Here is a 22,039-nt window from a genome sequence, read left to right on the forward strand (position 1 = left end):
TTAACCGAAAATGTTCCAATGTTTGTTTATAGTATAATCCAGACTCCTATATTTGGAGTAATTTGTCCCCTATATATTTTTCTAACCTTAAACCATCATATTTTTCTAACTCTTTTTCACTATGTGCATGACACAAGCCTTAAATTGGTCCACAAGTAAATTAACTGCCTGCCAAAACAAAACTACTGCTGACTTCCAGCCAAGATGGAGGCATAGACAGATGCATTTTGCCTCCTTGTACAACAAAAGAAATACAACAAATTTAAAGTCCTTGTACCAAAAGAAGTACAACAAATTTAAAATCAAGAAATAACCAGAACTGCCAGAAAATTGAACTGTATGGAAGCCCAACAACCAAGGAGTCAAAGAAGAAACATTTATCCAGATTGGTAGGAGGGGCAGAGACAGGCAGCCAGGGTGGAGAGGACTCACAAGGCAGCAGCTAGAGGACCCAGCAGGTGAGATGGCAGCTAGCAGAGCAGGCAGTCCCACATTCGTGTGTAGATAAACTTGGAAAAATGACTGGGGAGCAAAACAAATAGTATACCCATGGTTCCAGCACCGGGACATAAAGCCTCAAAACCTCTGACTGAAAACACCTGTGGGGGTTGCAGCAGCAGGAGAAACTCCCAGCCTCACAGGAGAGTTCACTGGAGAGACCCACAGGGTCCTAGAATGTTCGTAACACCATCTACCCTGGAATCAGCACCAGAAGGGCCCAATTTGCTTGTGGGTAACAGGGGAAGTGACTGAAAGTGGCTAAGAGCGGAGCAAGCAGCACTGTTCCCTCTCAGACCCCTCCCCCACATACAGTGCCACACAGCATGACGTGCTTGCCCTGCCCTGGTGAATACCTAAGGCTCCACCCTTTACTATGTAATAGGCAAGCCAAGACCAAAAAAAAAATGGCCCAAATGAAAGAATAGATCAAAGCTCCAGAAAAAATACAACTAAGTGATGAAGAGATAGACAACCTATCAGAAGCAGAGTTCAAAACACTGGTAATCAGAATGCTCACAGAATTGGTTGAGTATAGTCACAAAATAGAGAATAAAGTGAAAACTATGAAAATTGAAATAAAGGAAAAGGAAACCAACAGTGAAAGGAAGGAAAGCAGGACCCAAATCAATGGTTTGGAGCAGAAGGAAGAAATAAACATTCAATCAGAACAATGAAGAAATAAGAATTCAAAAAAAATGAGGAGCGGCTCAGAAACCTCCAAGACAACTTCAGATATTCCAACATCTGAATCATATGTGTGGCAGAAGAAGTCATTTTACAAACAGTGAAATGACAACAAACTCACAACTATCAACAACCAAACATTTAAAAAAAAAACTAAGGAAACTAGAACAGGAACAGATTCACAGAAATAGAGATCACATGAAGGGTTATCAGCAGGGAGGGAGAGGGGGCCGAAGGAGGGAAAAGGTACTGGGAATAAGAAGCATAAAAGGTAGGTACAAAATACACAGGGGGAGGTTAAGAACAGTATGGGAAATGGAGAAGCCAAAGAACTTATATGTATGACCCATGGACACAAACTAAGGTGGGGGAATGATGGTCAGATGTGGGGTACAGGGCAGAGGAGAATAAAAGGGGAGGGGAAAATGGGACAACTATAATAGCATAATCAATAAAATATATTTTTAATAAATTTGAAAAACTTAACACTTCTATCAAGAAAGATGATAAAATACAGATAATCACACCACAGCACCCAGCATACAATCAAAACTTTCAGGTTACATGAGAAAGCATGAAAATGTGACCCATATCCAAGAGAGAAATCAGTCAATAGAAACAGATACAGAAATGAACAGGGTAATGGAATTATCAGAAAAGGGTTTCAAACAGCCTTTAGAGGAGATAAAATACACTTTAAAAAAAAAGTCTCGTTGACTTTTAAAGAATGCAGGGAAGGAGGGGAAAAGGACAAAGAACACATGGCCCAAATAGAAAACAAATAGCATGATGGTAAACGGTAACCCAATTAAAGGTAAATAGGTTAAACACTCCAATTAAGGACAGAGGTTGTCTGATTGGATAAAAGTAAGAATAGAAAATAATCACAGGGGAAGTGGCAAATGTCCAGTCTGACCTATTCACCAGGATCAGTAAGTGAAGTAGCAGGAGAGAGACTGGGAAGTTTGACGGAAGCCAAATTCTGTTGCTTCATAGATGTCGAATCCTGTGCTTACTACAGACACTTGTGCTTTCTGTGTGCAAATAAATAGCCCACACTGTGAAGCGCAATGACCTTCTGCAAGAACAGGTCTAAAGCTGACTTACTTTTCAGAATATTATATTTGATAAGAAAGTGACGCTTTAGCCCATCTTCTGGTTTTTATTTTCCTTGAGAGGAAGCAGGGTGGCCACGGTCATTCCTTTCAGCTGCCCAAGCCAACAATGCATAAATAAGCCAGGAGACAAACAGAACGACCTGTATGCTACATACTATGATCTTTCCTTTAAAAATGAAAATGTACTTGGAAGCTGAAGAAAGTAGTAAGTCTAATCTCCCTTTGTCATTAAATCAATAAAAATAAATTAAATGCAACATTACTCAAAAGTGTGGTTCTTAGGAGATCTTGCCTTTTATTTTATTATTGTCCTTATTATTATTGTTATTTCATTTTTCAGTGGCCACCAAGTATGAAGGTTCCCGGAGTTAAAGGCAGAGCAAGATATAGGAAAGATATTGCTTTTGCCTGAGTTTCATGAAGCTGATATCAATCTTTTATTTCATAAACAGCAGGCTGGTTATTACTTCAAACACGGGCTTTGGTGCATTAAATGTGGCACTGGCAGGAATACAAATAAGAGATTTCCCAGTGGTACTAAGCAGGGAGCCTGGGGAAGGACAGATTTTTCTCCCACACCTGGGGAAAGAAACTCAGGAAAGGTCACAAAACAGCCAGACTTTGGAGGTAAATTTGAGCTCAGCTGACTCAATGAATGATTCAGGGGCCCAGTTTTTGCTGTTGTTGTTTTTTTTCTCCCAGTAAGAGGAGAAAGGACAAAAGATTTGATTGAACCTCAGGAGAGAGTCTGATGTGGTGAGGTTGAAGGGCTCAGACCTCAGAATCAGAAAATCTGGAGTTTATCCCAAATTCAGCCCACCTTTGTGGGCCTCAGTTAGATCTGTGCAGCAATTAATCTCCAGAAGTCCTTTCTGATCTGAAATTTTAAGGACCAATATGAAGCAATCATTAATATTTGAAAAATACTTCCCAAAACACCAGTTTTCCTGAGGCTAATGACAAGCTTGAAAGGAACAAAGGGGATAGTTGAGGAAGCTGAGATTTAATTAAGCTGAAAAACACACAACTAGCTAATCAATTACTAGATCTGCTCTAGGTTGCATGGCTTCTGGCTTCTGATCATGTATTCTTTATTCCTCACTGCCTTTCACCAAAGAGAATGCAAGACCTATTTAGCAGGGAAAGTTCACACAAAGTGGAGAAACGCTGCTTTTGGATTCTTTGGGAAGGATTTGGATCTGGGACTGAACGATAAAAATAGAATGGAGTGGTCTGTCTGGTCAGGATTGAGAATGGAGTTTGCGCTACACCTGTATATACTCAGACAAATTCAAAACAGGTCCTGAAACAAATCATTGTACATACAATATCATTAGTGTTGGGAGAATGAATGAGTCTTTATGTTACCGGCCACCTGGATTTCTTCATGGACAACTGTTTAAAGGCAGAGCCCTTAACTTTCAAAGTCCCCAAACTCCTACCCTTCTCTTGCCTTTCCAGTCTAATCCTCACCACTCTTCCTCAGGCACCGTGCCATCCAATTCTTCCCTGCACCTGCCGAATTTCTCGGCATTGTATCGTTGCTTGGACAGTATCGACCATTCCTTGGTCGATAATTGTATCCTCTTCCTTCATGGAAACACGTCTCCAGTTCTAAAAAGCATTCTCTGATTCTTCGAGATGGAAGTGCTCCTCCCTCCTTCTCCTCTAAACACTTTCCTCTTTCTTCTCTGTGTACCTTACTTTCCTCTGATATTGTAATTATTCCTGAACTTGCCTTTAAGTGGTACATTCCTTTAAGAGGAACATGGACAGACACAGAACATGGATTTAGGGATTCAAACCAATCTTATCTTGATCTCCTAGGGTGCCAGGGGCCACTAATTTTTACCTCAAATTTGATATTTGAGTAAGTGCATGAAATATTTGTGGAATGTTATTTATTCATTTGATTTCAAGACCACTGCAACATTAGAACTCTTTTTGATCTTTAGTCCCTAATTTATTTAAAAGCTGGCTTTTGGAGTAGTAACATTTCATACCAAAGCAAATTTGTGAAATAGCCAAGGACTCCCATGAACATTTTTAAGGGAATTTTCTCCTAGCAAAAAACGGGGAGGCACTGAAGACCAAGACTCGGGATCTCTTCCCCATTGCTCAGTTCTGTTGTCACCAGGAGAACCTTCTCCTAGGAGACAGGATTTTCTTTGTGACAGATTTTTAAATCCCCCGGGTGGAAACATGCTAAACTGAAAGAAAACATCTTCATTCTTTTGCTTTCAACCCTATTCAGTTGACTACTAACACACAACCTAATCATGGCACATATTTAAAGTCATGAAATGTTTACAGTGCAATGCCTAAAGCAGATGTTGTATAGTTTATTCATTCTACAGCTAAATAAATTCTGAATACAGAGATTCAAATTGATACTCTCAAGTTTTTGTGTCAGTGCAAAAAAACTTTCCTTTAAAAAAAGACTGCTTATCTCCAGGATTTGATTTTCATTCTGAAAGATGGTGTTCTCTAGATATGATGATATAACTAAATCGAAGCTATAGCTCTTTCCTACAGCCATCAAAGTACATTCCACCTTGTGACCGAATCATTTCTGAGCAGGTGACACTCTTCCTGCCATTCCTAACATGTTAGAGCTACCACGTAAAAGGTTACATCTAAGTATTTGCTAAATGAAATAAAAAATCTCCATTGAATTTCCCAGAGTTCTGAGCAACTCCTCGCTACTGTTTTGCTGCCTCATGGAAGTGCTGGCTATGGCAGTGAGTCTGTAACCCTGGGCAACCACAAGTACCTGGAGGTAGACAGGATCCACAGTGCAACTTGACAAGAGCCTTTCTTTGTCAGAGACTGTGAGACTGTTTGATGAACTTCTCCATTTTATTCACTGGCCTCTTTAAATCATGTTGCCGCTGCAACTTTCCTCTCTCCAGGGATGCCACAACCATCAGCCTTTGGGATCTTTTTTTCTTTTCTTTTCTTGCTTTGTACAATAGTTGCTAGAATTAGTTCATGGGTGCTCCGTAAATATTTGTTGAGCAAACAGAAAATTCCTCATGAACCTTTGTTGCCACGTGTGAGGTAGTGCTCAGTGCCAGAGATGACACTACGAGAACAAATGTGGCCTCTTACCTCATGGACTTCACAGCCTAGTGTGGAAAACAGACCATCAGCCAATCACGACCAAATAAATGCTGGCTCACAGATGCAACAAATGCTGTGTAAAAACAGCATGATGCGAGGACTTCTACCAAGATGGAGGCGTAGGTGGAAACACTGTGCCTTTTCGCACAACCAAGTTTAAAGACAACAAAGTTTTAGTAACAAAAAACACAGCCAAAACACAGAAAATTGAACTATACGGAAGTCCGACAACAGCAAACCTTCAGCCAGACCGGTGAGAGGGGTGGAGCCAGCGACTGGACGATCGTGGGTTGCGCAGAAAAACTCAGTCAGACCAACCCAGGCGCACAGGCAGCGGTTGGCGGATCCCAGGCTTGGGTTGCGACGGGCAGACCCAGTGAGGGCGCAAGGCGGCTGGCTGACCACGGTCACACATTCGCCCGCAGATGAACCAGGTGAAGGAGCGAACAGTGAGACAGACCGCATGGGCCCCAGAGGCAAGAGAGAGCGGAGGGGCCACCATTGCTCCTCTCTGACCCCGCCCCCACGTACAGCGTCACAAACCAGCGACCTGGGTGGCCCCGCCCTGGTGAACACCTAGGGCTCCGCTCCCCCTGCGGAACAGGTGCAAACAGACCAAAACATGGCTCAAGAAGAATTCAAAGTGCCAGAGCCAATAACTCTAAGTGACCAAGAAATAGCCAAACTTTCAGATGCACACTTCAAAACACTGGTGATCAGGATGCTCACAGAACTGGTTGATTTTAGTCACAAATTAGAGGAACAAATGAAGGCTAAACTAAATGAAATGAAGGGAAATGTACAGGAAACCAATAGTAATGGAAAGGAAACTGGGACTCAAATCAAGGGAGTGAACCAGAAGGAAGGAAAAAATGACCAAACAGGAAAATATGAAGAAACAAGAATTAGAAAAAATGAGGAGAGGCTTAGGAACCTCCAGAACATCTTTAAATGCCCCAACATCTGAATTATAGGGGTACCAGAAGGGGAAGAGGAACAGCCACCAGTGGAAAACTTATTTGAACAAATAATAAAGGAGAATTTCCCCAATCTGGCAAAGGCAAGAAACTTTCAGGAAATCCAGGAAGCTCAGAGAGTCCCAAAGAAGTTGGACCCAAGAAGGAACACACCAAGGCTAATGTAATCATAATTACATTAGCCAAGATTAAAATGAAGGAGAGAATCCTAGAAGCAGCAAGAGATAAGGGGATAGTCACCTACAAAGGACTTCCCATCAGACTGTCAGCTGATTTCTCAAAAGAGACCTTACAGGCAAGAAGGGGCTGGAAAGAAGTATTCCAAGTCATGAAATCCAAAGACCTACATCGAAGATTGATCTATCCAGCAAAGCTTTCGTTTACAATGGAAGGGCAGATAAAGTGCTTCTCAGATAAGATCAAATTCAAGGAGTTCATCATCACCAAGCCCTTATTATATGAAATGTTAAAGGGACTTACCTAAGAAAAAGAAGATAAAAAAGATGAACAGTGAAAGGACAGCAAACTCACAGTTATTAAGAACCACACCTAAAACAAAAGCAAACTAAGAGGACAGCTAGATCAGGAGCAGAACCATAGAAATGAAGATCACATGGAGGGTTAGCAACAGGGGAGTAGGAGAAGGAGAAGGGGGGAGAAGTTACAGAAAATAAGTAGCATAGATGGTAGGTAGAAAATAGATAGGGGGAGGGCAAGAATAGTAGGGGAACTTGAGACACATGGTCATAAACTAAAGGGAGGGAATGGTGGGGGAGGGGTGTGCAGGGTGGAGGAGAATGAAGGGGGAAATAGAACAACTGTAATGGCATAATCAATAAAAATAAATAAATTTTAAAAAACTTTATGCTCAAGAAAATAGAATAAACTAAAATGGACTAAAAAAATTAAATAAATAAATAAATAAATAAGTAAATACAGCTTAGGTGCACCCTAAAAAAAACCCAAAACAAAACAGCATGACGCCTTCTGGAGAGATGGAGAAAGTGCCAGTATCAACAAGTCTCACTCCAAACTGGTGAATAGTACAGTATGTGAATTACAGCTCAATAAAGGTGCAATTAAAAAAAAAACAAGTATCTCAGGTTGGGCTGGAAGACACAGGCCTGCAGGCCGAGCTAACACTCGGGGACACTGCGGGAGCTTCCTCACTCGGTCCTCACAACCTGTAACAGGCAGATGCCTCCACTAACCTCACTTTACAGGGACAGAAACGGGGGCTCAGAGAGGTTGTATTCTGGCCCGAGGACTCACAGCTGGTGCCTGGCGCCGTCTGCTCTACAACTGTGCTCCTCATCACTGAAGCCTTTCACATGCTCCCTCCACAATGGAAAAGTGAAGTAAAACTTTCCTTAGAAAAAAAACACAAAGTTCCCCCTCGATTTAATACAATTATGATAAGAAGCAACCGAGATGGCTTTCAATAAGTGAATTGGACACAAATTGATGTATTTATTCAACAGAATATTATTCAGTGATACAGAGAAGCTATCAAACCACAAAAAGACATAGATAAATCTTAAATGCATATTGTTAAGTTCAAGAAGACAGTCTGAAAAATCTGCATGCTTTTTGATTCCAATTATATGACATTGTAGAAAAGCCAAAAGTATAGAGACAGTAAAAGGATGCATTTTTCTGGGAGCTTGGGGGAGAGGAGGGAGGTCTGAATAAGTAAAGCACAAGATATTTTTGAAGTGGGGACACTATTCTATGTGACATTATGATTGTGGATACATGACACTATGCATTTATCAAAATCCACTGAAACTTATAGCACAGAAAGCAAACCTTAATGTATGCAAATTGGAAAAAAATCATTCAGGGAGTGAGGGGAATCCCAGGGTAGGAGGAAGAATGTGACAAAGGAAGTTCACTGTATTAAAATGGATGGAGCAACCGCACTGAAGGGAGTGGGAGGAGAGGGTGCTGACCTGAGTGACTCGGGGGGGTGGGTGGAGTGTGGAGAGCCGAGGTGCCAGGAACTGCACCCACCCATTGCACCGGGCCCAACACGAGGCTTCATCAGCTATTAGGACTCAACCGTAGCCACACCGCCATGTTCCTCCTTCTTCTGACCTGAAGTTTTGCTCTGAAAATTTCTGATGGCAATCTCCTACTTTTTCTACTGTAACTTACTGGATCACTGGTCTGAATACTAAAGGATGTTTTTTATTTTTCTTTAACGTATAATAATTCTATTATAATATGTCCTGCTGGCCATTTGAGGTCTAGTTATTTAGTTTTAAAGTGTTTCATTTCCATGTGTAGTTTCAAACTTTTAGGTTTTTAAATATCAGAAATGTTTTTTTCTAGAAATTATACTTTTCAATGTTTGTTCTATTTCCTTGCTTTGATTTTCTTCTTTGGGGAAACCTATTTATTATACAAGGTCTGTCCAGAAGTCCAACCATTGTTAATGTAATGAAAATGGTTTGTGTGACATCAATGTAAACTGGCAGCCAAGGAGAGTGGACTGGAATGTGTATGCATGAACAATGATAACTTCACTGTCCTAGTCAGTGAAGTCAGTAGATGCTGTTGGGTGAGCATGTGGACTGTGTGGCCGTCGCGTTCAGAATGACCGAGCCAGTAGAGCAACAAATCTGCATCACAGTTTGCGTTAAGCTTAAACATTCCTCCCCAGAAACTATTGGGATGATTCAGAAGGTGGCAGCTATGGGCAACTGGTGATTGGCAGCTTTGTTACAATAATGCACCCACTCATGCATCATGTCTTATGCAGAGATTTTTGGTGAAATCAAATCATCCAGGTGACTCAGCCCCTCTACAGCCCAGGTTTGACTTCTGGCTTTTCGCAAAACTAAAATCACCTTTGAAAGTGAAGAGATTTCAGACCATCAATAAAATTCAGGAAAATACAACAGGGCAGCTGGTGGTGATTGGGTGAACTGTGTGAGGTCCCAAGGTGCCTACTTTGAAGGGGACTGGGGCATCATTGTCTTATGTACCATGTTTCTTGTATCTTCTTCAATAAAGTCTCTATTTTTCATGTTATATTGACTTTTTTACCTGTCTTCTACATTTGTCATTTTTCTCTTCAATCCTTTTCATTCATTTTACTTTGAATTTTTAAGAATTTCCTGTTAATCACCTTGTACTTAAGACATTATCATGTTTGTTTACATGTTCCTTTTAGTCTTCATATTTAAAATGTTTTTTCTAATTCCTTCCAGGGTTCTCACTAATACTAATTTTTCAGCTGTTCTAATTGTTTTATGTTTTTCTTGCATATAGTATCTTTAAATCTGTAAATGTTTTTTCAAATATCATCATTTCCATCTGTTTTATGAACAAGGCTTTCTGATGTGGTTTCACCAAACGTCATTCTGCACCTTTTCAAGTTTGCATAGCATTTTACCTCAGTCTGTTTTTTGTTGTTCTTTTTTATGTGAAATTAATCTTTCTGAGGTTCTGGGACAGTTCATGAATAGTTTTTATTTAGGGCTCTTAAGACTCTTTCCCCCACTTCTGTGGTTGATTCATGACCTTCTTTACGCCGCGCTTGCCTTCCTGGCTTTTCCCTGACTGACCTCCTTCCTTTGTCTCTCCTGCACCCCCCTGGCTCCAGTTTGGGCTGCACGTCCAGCAGTTTCTCATCAGTGCAGGACTCTGTGCCTGCAGTTCATGAACCTCACACTCACGCCCCTCTGGTCCCTGTCCCCCTGTTCTCTATTTCAGTGTCTTTGGTTATATTTCACTTGCTTGTTTGTTTTGTTATTTAGGTTCCTGTTAAAGGCGAGATCATATGGTATTTGTCTTTCAATGCCTGGTTTATTTCACTCAGCATAATGCTTTCCAGTCCCATCCATGCTGTTGCAGAGGGTAAGGAGCTCCTTCTTTCTCTCTGCTGCACAGAACTCCATTGTGCAAATGTACCAGTTTTTTGATCCACTCATTTACTGATGGGCACCTAGGTTGCTTCCAAAACTTGGCTATTGTAAATTCTTACTCTCTGTACAACTTTCAGCAACTACCAACCACAGCATGAACTTTGAAACTGTCAGGCACCCTCCCTGGCCCCCGCGCCCCGCTCCAGGCCTCCTGTTGTTGCATGTTGTGTCATGTCAGTGCTGGGGTAAATCCCCCAGCTGTGGAGATACCAGGGGCAAGCCCTCCCTCATGGTGAGCGCAACCCGGGCTCCTTTTGCCACTGCCCACTCCCATCTCACGAGAATGCGTGACCGCTGCAGGGCCAGGAAGCTGGATGCCGGGGTGGGCCCTAGAGCTGAGCCCGTGCTGAGAGCGGGGGTGGCGGGGCAGGCCCCCTCACAGGACAGGCCACACAGATTGATTTTTTCTTACCAAAGGGTGAACGGCTGCTGGAAGTCAGCCCTTGGATGCTGACAGCAGACACCCTTCCTTGAGTCCTCAGTGTCTTGAACATAAAACTTCTCAAGGGTATGAAGTGAGCAAGACAAAGAAACAAGATTGGCTTCCCTGGAATTACTCTATAAATTTAGCATGTTTGTTTTTTCACCCAACCTCTTTTTAAATCATTTACTTAAAAGTAAAGAAGACTGAGTCTTTCAGTCCACATTTTTCTCGTCTTCCCTCTGAGCTTCTGCGCAGTACAGGTTTATCCTGGTCCTCAATCTTTCTGGGGCCACCTCCCCAGTTTATGTCTCTTGGACTTAAATGCCAAGACAGGCAGGTCAAGGCAGAGAGCTCTAGGAAACTGCTGCTTGGGCTTGGGCCAATTAAATCAACTTTGCTCCGAGGCTGCCTTGGGAAGTGACAGGCTCAACAGCCTGATGAACCAACAGTGGAGGTGCCCTCACACTTGTTACATTGTTTAAATTCCAAAATCAACTGTAATTCACAACCCCTGTTTTCTGAGACAGGGAAATCTGGGTATCAGAGACAACAGAGTCCTAAAGGGGAGGTCTCTTGACTTTTAAAGAAATGACAGATGAGAAACATGATGTATACATCCTATCATTTGAGGAGAAACTTCTAAGCCCGGTCCAATGGAACATATTATAATTACAAGCAAGTGGGAACCAAAGGCATTCAAGAACTGATCCTCAGTGCGTCAAAATATATCCTGTTGTTGTGAGGCCACAAGACAAACGCAACCTGAGAACCAGCCATGTCTTCTCACTTCCTCCCACAGAGCAAGTTGGAATCAACGGTCCCTGAGAGAAACGCACAGGGGAGGGTGGTGAAAGCTCGCGAGATGGTTTTGGGGCACTGTGTCATTCTAGGCTTGCCCTCTCTGTGAAATTTTGTTCGCTGCCACCCTGGTTCTGAAAGGTAAATACAGATTAGTTCCTTTCATTTCCGGCTCAGCTAGCTGGAGAAAATAACAAGATATTGCCAACCATGCTTTGGAGAAATTATGCTTCTATTTATTTATCTTCCAAAGCCACCCAAATCATTTCCTTAAAAAAATGAAAAGCCACCCAAATCAAAGAGATGGTTTAAGATTTAAGACTAGTTTTTTTAAAAAACATAGCCATAGACTACAATAGTCTACGGTCATTAGAAGTGGTTAGATCTATACGTACCAATATGGAAGAGTAACCTGGCTATGTTGCCAAGATAGTAAAGCAAATTGGATATATACGGAATGACCCCATTTTTGTACAAAGGATATAGGTGTGTATGTCTGAATTCCTTCATATGTACACACATACTCATTCTATATGTAACTGAATACTGAACACAAAGAATCAGCAAAAATACATAGCATGTTATTAAATATATAAATATACTCATTATCATGTATTTATATATTTAGTATATAGCATCTGCATTAAGTACCTATACGATAAATAATAGTGGTCTATGGGCACGTCCTGGGCTGGGTGCTAAAGAAGCACACCCCAGAGCACGGATGTGCGTGTGGAGGATTTCCTGGGGGACGGCTCTAGGAAACAGCGGTGGGAGAAAGGACAGTGAGACACAGAAAGAGAGGAAGAAATTAAAGGGTATGTTATTAAATGAGTTACCATGGTTTCCCATGGTAACGGACCACTAGGGCTCCGTCCCGTGGGGAAACCTCAGGAGACAGTGTCGACCACGCCTCGGACGTTCCAGCCAAGGGGTGGGCAGTCACTTTCCCATGCCCAGCTATGGTGGCCTGCAGTCTGCCGGGACGTCAGCTCTGCTGGCCCCTCGTGAGCAAAGCCCACAGTCTACCAGTGGTAAGAGCATGAGAGCTGTGGTGCTACGGGGGAGACGTCTGCCACGTCTGCCACAGGGTGGGTTGTGGAAGACTCACCTTTGACATTGTGACTTTTTCATTGCTTTTTGCATACCAATGACACTTTAAAATAAGGGGGGAAAACTGATCATAAAAATACCAACGTATTTGGTTTTCTAAAGAAGAAGAGGCTTACCACTGAGCCAGACGATCTACAGGGAGGCCAGGGGGCTCTCCTCCAAGGGGCCTTCCACCTAGAAAACGTCTGCCCTGGAGGCCACCAGCCCTGGAACCGGGCTCCCAACGCAGGGTGGTCGGTGCCGTGAGGAGAGAGACGGCCGAGACAAAGCGCCTTTGGGCATTTTATTCACTGGTCATAAACACCATCTCATGAGCAGCAAGGCGACCACGATAATGTACTAGCACCTGGAACCTGACCGCCACAGAGCACTCCCAGCTTCACCACCGCCAGCCAGGGACTAACTCGCTGCAGTCGCGCAGGCGGCTCCACAACGGGGCGTTCAGCTTTGTGGGGACCCTGCCTCTGGTGCAGCATGTTTATTCTTGGCTCGTTCTCAACAATTTTTAAAAAATCATAGAAGATCAAGTGTTTGCAAGAAAATATCAAAGAGGATAAGAAGATTTTCAGTTCTTCTTAGAGTCTCAAAGTAAAAAGGGGAGGTAGGAAAGGACAGGAGGGGGGAGATGTCATGGGTCTGCCAGGTTTCTCCTTCCCCGGAGCACTTTACAAAAACAGACACCGGGGGTGTTAGTGCTGCCTGGAGATGGGCTGTGTCTCTCTGATGAGCCACTCGAGAGCCTCCTGGCGACCCTGCTTCTGCAGCTCCTTCCCGATCACGTCCCTGCAGATCTGGTGGTAGTTGTTGAGCCAGTCACACTACAAGAGGGAGAAAGACAAACAGATGCAGCGTGTTCACCATCACACCTTTACCAAAGGCTACGCAGGCAGACAGAAAGGGCCCCACGTGCCGAGAGCACCAGATGAGAGTCAAACTCCTTCACCTGCTCATGGACAAGGGGCTTCCTTGTGTTCTATTTTCCTGGACACAGGTGGGACGAGGTCACGTCACTTACAGTGGAAATGCTCCAGAAATAGTCTACTGTATGGGGACTGGCAACAACAGTGAGGGAACCATAATTACCCAGTGGCAGCCACGGCCTCAGGCTTCCCTGAGAGCAGCGTAACTTGTGACAAGGTGTTCCGCTGACAGGCCATTAGAAGAGGGAGGGGGCAGGCGGTCTTGTAGCTCCCGTGCCCCCACACAGTGGCTTCATTCCCCGACACCAGAGCCATGTGAGGTGGTGGGGGGAGAGGGCCTGAAAAATAGCCCCTGGACTGCTATGAAGGCTCCTGCTTAGAGACACGCCTGACGCTGGCCTGCAAACATGCCGAGTTCCTATCCTGTTTCCACTGACCCAGCTGAATAAACCAGGATGTGGGTCTTGCACATGTGGCCAAGGACTGCGGTACTGCACAGTGGGATGGGGAATAAGTTTGACGACCAGACCCTCAACTGAATGTGGCTGCATCAGGAGATCAAAGAGGTAAAAAGGAAGATCCCACAGGACTTGGTGCAGGCAGATCCACTGGGTCTACTGGTTCAAGTCCTACAGCTAGCTGTAAAAGGGTGAGATCAACCGCTGGTGGGGGGTGGGGTGGGGGATGAATGCTGGAGTGAAGTCAGTTTCTACCCGGAGGACAACAGCCCACTCCCTTCACAAGGTGGGCCTGACTGGGCACCCAGTTGTAGTAAGGCTGGCAAACTGCCGCCACCATGGGTGTGGTTGTAAAGAGTCAATGCCATTTGGAAGGCGGTATTATTATAAAATCATGAGCTCTGGGGACTACTGTCTGGACCAGAGACCAAAGCCCAGCTAAGGGGTCGAGACATGAGGACAGACAAATGGGGTGATGATGCCAACTGGTGTTGGCCCACCTAGACCTCAAATCCCCACTGATAAAGAGCCTACTAGCCCCTGCTGGCAGCTGGGGGAGGGGACTGTGTCAAAAGGAAGCTAAGGTGTCTGCAGCAAGGCCAAGCTGTGCTGCAAGGCACCTGCTGCCCAAAGCAGCTCAGCAGTGAAGGCCACAGCCCGAGCCAACCACGGACCACAACAGAAGTCCCAAGGCCCCTTTGAATGGAGAGGTGGTACAGGGTGAAGGAGGGCAGGCAGCCTTAGGGCGCCTGGGCAACTTCCCAAAGGCTGACCGTTTGCTTGCTGTGTTCACATCCAACCAAAGTCCTCTGCTGCCATCTGGCGACAATGGATGGGAGTGCTGACCAAACCCCCGAACTCCCCAAAGTGACAGTGAAGAGTTTGGGAGACAGTGAAGGACCACGACCAGGTATTTTTAACAGCCCAGTGAACAGAATCTTATTGTGGGGTATTACTGTACTCTGCTTGATGTGCTAAACACTGTTGTCTATGGTCATCTTTGGAAAATGCCTATGATCCCAGGGTAAGAAGGTATCTGTCCTGTAAAAACTAAATGGACAAAGAATAGTTCGGTATCTGGGTGTTCAAGGTACAGTGATGAGCACCGGATGAGACAGAGCCATCTGGTCACTCCGTGTCCAACATCACAGGGCAGACTGTGAGTCACGGGTTAACGACTCTCCCCTTCAAGGAAAAGTGGCCTCACTGAACCTTCCTCAGACACAGCTTCCCTGGAAGCACTGGGATGCCATATGGGGGAAGTGCCTCCGGATTAGTACCCTGTATGTGGACCGCAAGGACCGCACGGCCAAGAGAACTACTCGGTAGGAAGCCATCACCTTGGGCTTCCAACGGAACACCAAGACGTATTCCTGGAGCGTCCCTAGCTGAGACCCTGGAGGCTGTGCCCAAGGGCCATTACAAGACTGTTCCTGATGGGGCAAAGGTGTCTAAGCAGGTGGCTCCTGTGTCTGCTGTGTTCTCACCCCTTTCACCTAAGGCATCCTCCCTGGGGCTGGAGAAAAGCCCCTGGACCACTGCAGGGACTTGTCCAGCAGAAGAGTCACCCCGACCCCATGCTGCTGACAGGTGGAGGTTCCTGTTCTGCGTCCTCTACAAGTTGAATGAGCCAGTATCAGCAGGGCCCATGTCAGTCCTGAGAATGGCAATGTTTGGCTGAACCAAGGACACTGATGGTCACACAGAGGTGCCCAAGCAGAGAGAGAAGCTAAGCAGAAAGTGGGTGACCTTCCTCTGTCACCCATCTGTGAGCCAAGTATGGCAGAGAGGCTTCCAGATGGGGAATCCAAGCCACAGCCCTGTAAGAGGGGGCTCCTCAGGCCTCAGAGGGACTCTCTCTTAGTGCCACGCCCCGGGCCTAAGCAGGCCCCCCGATGATACGTTCCTGCCTCAAGAGGCACTCAGTGGCCCCTGGGATGAGGCCAGTGGTTGCCTCCAGTAACAAAAACTTATTTCTTGAGTAATCACCATGCTTGTCCTGCCTTTGGCTCCCACCAGTCACTTGCTTTTTGGTGGCACTTCTGATTACCTGTCTTGCTCTGGAATGTCTGTCCTGGCTTCTGTCTCCCTGGCCCGGGAACTGTTTTGTCTGTCCAGTGCTGACCACTCCTGTCCCTTTTCTGACCCCTGTCTCTGCTCTGACCTTGTTCACCTGCCCGATCCCTCAAGCCTTCCCCAGGGTCCTGGGCCTGCCACCTCCCTGGCCTCGTGCCTCGTGAGCTTGGGAGCCACCCCGGGATGGGAAGCGTTCAGGACCTGTGACCCTGTGAGCTCGTAAGCCAACCCAGGTGAGCACCATTGTGCTCGTGCTTTGTGAAGGGTGTCACGGCTCACAGTGACCAGAACAGTAGGCACCGCTGCTCTCTGCATAAAAACCAGGCATATGGCAGTAGACTTGCTTCTCATTTCCTTCCTGTTTCACACAACACAAGAAAACAACCTGCCACGTGCAACGGCCAACAGACCCCACCCCGCCTGGGTTTTGTAGGGAAGACACGTGGCCCATGTTTGCCGAGCCCGCCTCCCAGCGGCTAAGGCTCCTGTCCTCCTGGAAAGCAGGGGCACCCACAAAACCCTGCAGCCCCGCCATGGTCAGGGCGAGCGGGACCATCTCTACCTGGAGGCCCAACGAATACAGGAAAAGCACCTGTAGTGCTCAGGAGACCTAGATCAGCAGACTCAGCTGGCCCAGACTTCTGGCTTACAGAGAATGCAGTGGACAACACAGGTAGCTCTCCACCCGCCCCCACTGCCACCCCCGCCCGAGACTCCCCATTACCTCTTTGTCTGTAAGAGAATCCACATCTATCATTTTGGTCTGTATGGGAACCAGAGTTAGAGGTTCAAAGGTCAGGCTTCCCCGGTTACTGAAGTTATACTGTGGAAAAAGAAAGAAAACAGAAGTTCTGACTCCTCTTTACCACCGCAAACCACCTAGAGGTCAGTCCCACTGGACACGGCCAGCCCTCAGAGCCAGGGTGACTGGCTGGTCAGTGCTGTGAGGGGCGCAGGAGGCACGCCGAACACGGCTGAGGCCACTCTCCAGGAGCTGCTCTGAGGTGCAGACAAAGCCTGTGCCACCAGGAAAAGCCACACAGAGGGAGCTGAGGGGCTCCCAACAGCAGGGCCATGAGACCACTGTCCACAGTGATCACGAGGAAGCAGGGGCAGGGTATGGGGGTGTCTGAGCTCAGGGGCTTCTCTGGTTTGGGTTCTCGAGGCTCTGCTGGGGTATAATACCCAAAATCATTTTTTAAAGTCACATAAGTGGCCCGCTCTGACCCAGCCTCACCAGGTGACGGATAAAAGGTGTGATAACACACTGAGTGATGTGCGACAGCCTGGGCAGGCACGGCACACGGGGTCTGTTCCCGGCAGGGTCTTGGAGGGGACGTGAGAGGCCACTTTGGAGAACGGTGACTTCACCGCGGAAGCAGAGAGCAGACCCTTGCCATCCACCTCGCTGGAGGTGTAGAAAACCACCGCCCCCCACCCGTTCCATTTCCACAGTCACCAACAGAGGAGGAGCAGACACATCTTTTAGGCACAGCTCCGCACCGGAAGCCCTGTGACCGCACGGTAGTACTGATGGGGGAGGAGGCGAAATGCCTGTCTTCTGAAGGGCTGGTCCCACGGTCTGCCCATGGGCCTAACGCACGCGTCCCTCAGCTTTACCTGAGAAAAACCACCTGGGGCACTTGTTAAAAATACAGTTTCCAGCCCTGGCTGGCGTGGCTCAGTGGATTGAGCACGGGCCTGGCAACCAAAGGATCATGGTTTGATTCCCAGTCAGGGCACATGCCTGGGTTGCAGGCCAGTTCCCAGTATGGGACTCACAAGAAGCAACCATACATTGATATTTCTCTCCCTCTCTCCTTCGTTTCCCCTCTAAAGATAAATAAATAAAATCTTAAAAAAAAAATACAGTTTCCAGGCCTGAAAACTGATTCAAGGTCTGGGAGGGGCCTTTGAACAGGCACCCCCAAACAGAGGAGACTTTGTGACAAGATGTAGCCTCTAAGAAACTCAGAGCCCCAAACCATGTCAAGCACATACTCCATTTCTGGGTCCCAGCTCACTAGGGATTTTCCTTCTGGCTTTGCAGAGGAGAGTGAGTCCCAGGGAAGCCCCTGATACCGGGGAAAGGAGATGCCATTCTGGCCCAGGAATGGCACAGTCTTGGCTCCGAATGTAAGTCTTCGCCTTCCCCCATTAAGGAGTAAGGAGATACTTAAAAACAAATACACCAGTGACTCACCTTGGTCTTCACAGGAACCACCAGGACAACATTCTCAATGCGAATTCCAAAAGCTCCATCTTCGTAGTACCCCGGCTCTGAAACAAACCAAACCCCCGCATGAGAAGCGGCCCCCGAGGAAGGGCACGCACAGAGAAGCTCTCCCTCCTGGGATGGCAGCCCGCCCCACAGAGGGGGCAGAACAGGTGGAGGGCCCCGACGCCCCCTTCTCCCAAGCGGCCACTTGAAGTACAGGAAGAAAGAATGTGAGGTTCCTGAAAACTACGGCAGGGTAGTGAGGACAGTGACAGGGGACCTGCCAAGTAACTCATGACGCGTATCCGACAGACATGATGAGGCAGGCGTTCAAATACATTCATGAGACCTTGGTAATGATATGGGGGAGAGCAATGTGTTAAGAAAGCAGAACACAGACAGTATGTCCAATATAATCTCAATTTAAAAAGATATGTACATACGCAAAAGACTAAAAGCTAACATATCAAAATATTAAGTCATGTTTCCCTTGGGTGCTCAGATTACAAGTAATCATTTTTCTCTATACTGCTCCAGTGCCTCACTTTTTCTATGATGGACACCTATCACTTTTATGGTCATAAAAGGCTGTTTAATTCAAGGTGACAAGGGGAAATTATTTCCAATTTACTTTAAAATAACTGAAGTATAAGCAACAACACAGAGCTTTCAAAGAGACTGAGGATCCTTGCACACGCACCACGGTGGGGGTCCTACCGTCAGTGACAACCATGCCAGCCTCCAGGGGCTCGTCAGAGAAGGTTTTGTAGCTGATGCCACAAGGACCCTCGTGAACATTCAGAAAAGACCCCACCCCGTGTCCCGTTCCATGCAGGTAATCCAGGCCAGAATCCCACAACGCTGAGCGGGCAAAGGAGTCGAGAAGGTGGCCTGAAAGACAAATTAGAACCATTTGCTGATATTTGTACAGCCCTTTTCAACTCGCAAAGCACTTTAGAGATTAGACTTATTATGTCTAGCTCCAGAAGGTGGAATGGAAACCGCGGGCAAAAGTTACTCCAGGGTTCAGATTTCAGCCCAACCCAGAGCTCCTGAGTGGGGCAGCTCCACGGGCAGGCAACAGTCGGCGCTGGAGGGCCGTCTGTCCAGGACGCTGGTGAGGGGATGGTCGCCTGCAGCTGGTAACGGCTGCATTAGATAACACGGACATCCTTCCCCAGCCCCAGGACCCTGAGGTGTCAGAATTACAAAGATGAGGCTCTAAGCAGAATGCAAGCAAGCAGGCAGGCACAGCAGGTGAGGAAAGCGACACCCAGTGAGACGAATGCAGGCCCAACCTAAGCAGACTGATTCAAGGCCCAGGTCCTGCTGACTCCCCATTCAATGCCCCACCATCAGTCCATAAGCAAGGAAGTATATATCTAAAGTCAGGTGCCCAGTAAAACAAATCCCAACAAGGGCCCTGAAAGGAGGCACTGGCCCAGGGCTGAAGGAGGCTACCCCAACATCCACGGGGGTCCTGAGGTCCTCCTGCCCCGCTGCCCTCTCCTGGGGGGTGCCAGCCTGTGCATCCAACACCGTCAGCGGGCAGGAGCAGCACACACAGCAGATACAAGGCCAAACCGTAGGCCCAGCTCCCTGGGAGGCCCTCTCAGCTCATCGGCGGGTCCAGAAGACTCGCTCTGTGCAGCACGCCACCCTTGCCCTGGCTGGGCCCGAAGTGGGCTGGGGGCCAACACCCAGAGGGAAGGACATGTTCTTCCACTCCAACTCAGGCGTTTTTGATGCCTGAACGAGACAGAGCCTGCCACGTGACAGAAGGAACCACCTACCTTTGGTTCCAGCTGGGAAAACAGCTGCACTCACAGCTATGTGGCCCTTGAGGACATACGTGAAGCATTCCTGCCAAAGAAAACCCAGGGGGCATGTTACAGAATGGGCGCAAGCACTTTGATCCTGCAGTTTCCTGGTAGTTCAGAAAGCCTTGCCTCTGAGGCTGTTTTAGCAGTGCCACACAGAAAATCAAAGTTAAAATTTAAAAATCTGGTGGAAAAAAGGATGGTCTTAGGACCAATTATCCAGAAAATCTCAAAATTAAATTTAGTAAAAGAAAACAGTCAAAGAGATGACCCCACAGGCCTTTCCCTTATAATGAGCATCCCGACATGGTCTACCCCATCCAGGCTGTGGAAAGACTGGGAAAAGCAACCATCGGTGCTGAAGACACCGGCTCACATCGCTCAGCTACTCCTCGGCGACGGCCAGGCTGCTGACCGCCGTGCGTTCCGTCCCACACTCCGTGACCAGGCACTGCTGTCACCTGACAGAGAGGTGCAGAAGTAGCACGCCAGGACACGCGGTTCCAAAGGGGCAGCCTCCGGCCTCAGAGCCAGGCCATCCTGCCACAACATCCGTGCTCCTCACCAGCACACCGTACTCAGGGTTGTCCCTCGTGCCCAACAAGAAGGGCGCTGTCTGGGAAGTCAGAGGCTTCTGAGCCCTGGCCAGGTAGGTCAGCTGGTCGGAGTGTTGTCCCAATACACCAAGGCTGTGGCTTTGACCCCTGGTCAGGGCCAACAACCAACCAATGACTACATGAATGAGTGGAACAACAAATTAATGTTTCTCTCTCTCTCAAAATTAAAAACTAAAATAGAATAGAAAGTTAGTGGCTTGCCAGTAAGGTGCAAAGTCAGGACTAAACCCCACACTCCTCAGTCTGGTCTGGGGCTCTTCCCACAGCACAAAAATAGTCACACCAAAGGTGTCTAGACCCAAGGTCAAACTCTTACAAGATGCTGGTGCCTACGAAGAGGTAAGGCAAGGGACCAAAACGATGAAATCCGCCCCACCGCTCCACATAAGACTCTCCCTCCCTAGACAAACTTCCCGAAGGAGCTCCCTGAGAGCCACTCAGAGACTCAGCCGACATTCGCTGGGCAGTGACTACGACCCGAGAACTTGCTCGGCCCACGGAACCTTCACAACCAGCCTTGGAGGTGGGTACTTCCACCCTCACGTTTATGGATGGTCCAAGGGTTTCATTCAAGGTCAGGGAGCCAAAAGACAGCAGAGAAGCCCAGTCTCCAGACTCCTGGTACAGCCCTCTCTACCCCAGAGCTGTCTCTCCCTTTCCTTGCTAGCCAGACCAGAAACTGAGCATTGAGCAGCACTGCAGAGGGCTCCTGGAGAGCTGAGCACGTAAATAGAAAGCTGAACTTGAAAAAAACCTAGAGACTTTTCATAAAAAGCATGTTATTTCAACATCCCACTCCCATCCCCCCAAAGACTTCCTGATTCAAGAGAGGGCTAAGGTCGTTTAAACTTGAACCTGAGCTGCTTTGACCTAAGCAGACAGAATGCTTTTGAAAGTTCTCCAATAATTAATTCAATGAATGTCATAAAGCAGATAAGCCTGACTCCACAGTAATGGGCTATTTTACTATCCCACACATAATTTTTACTGATTTATAGCATCTCTTCATAAAAACAGACTCTTCTTAAGAAAGTAGGGGGACCCCCAAGTTTTCTGTCCCACCTTCTCATATGCTGTAGGGGTCCCAAAATGCATGGTCCGGGTCACATCGGTGGTTCCATCCCTTTCCAAAAGAAAAGGGCAAGTTAGTTTTCAGTCAAAATAAGCTTTTGCTCAAATATGAGACAGGCAAGGATATGGAAAAACTGGAACCATCATATATCATTGCTGAGCTTGTAAAATAGTGCAGCCACTTTGGAA

At 46.7% G+C, this 22,039-nt stretch overlaps 1 protein-coding gene across 1 annotated transcript in view; it reads right to left on the reverse strand.

The window, feature by feature from the left end:
* Window positions 1-13,260: 13,260 nt before the first annotated feature.
* The window catches only part of XPNPEP1 (X-prolyl aminopeptidase 1), a 51,694-nt gene continuing 42,915 nt past the window's right edge, over window positions 13,261-22,039 (reverse strand). Inside the window, exons 16-21 of the mRNA XM_037165595.2 lie at window positions 21,842-21,902; window positions 20,136-20,205; window positions 19,060-19,233; window positions 18,328-18,404; window positions 16,849-16,947; window positions 13,261-13,488 (exon numbers count right to left, since the gene is read on the reverse strand). Of these exons, the coding sequence (XP_037021490.2) occupies window positions 13,360-13,488; window positions 16,849-16,947; window positions 18,328-18,404; window positions 19,060-19,233; window positions 20,136-20,205; window positions 21,842-21,902 (610 nt within the window). The 3' untranslated portion in view covers window positions 13,261-13,359. The remainder of the gene's footprint in view (window positions 13,489-16,848; window positions 16,948-18,327; window positions 18,405-19,059; window positions 19,234-20,135; window positions 20,206-21,841; window positions 21,903-22,039) is intronic.

This window comes from Artibeus jamaicensis, unplaced genomic scaffold (genome assembly GCF_021234435.1).
Source record: "Artibeus jamaicensis isolate MK-2021 breed Jamaican fruit bat unplaced genomic scaffold, CSHL_Jam_final contig_490, whole genome shotgun sequence".
Taxonomy (NCBI): domain Eukaryota; kingdom Metazoa; phylum Chordata; class Mammalia; order Chiroptera; family Phyllostomidae; genus Artibeus; species Artibeus jamaicensis.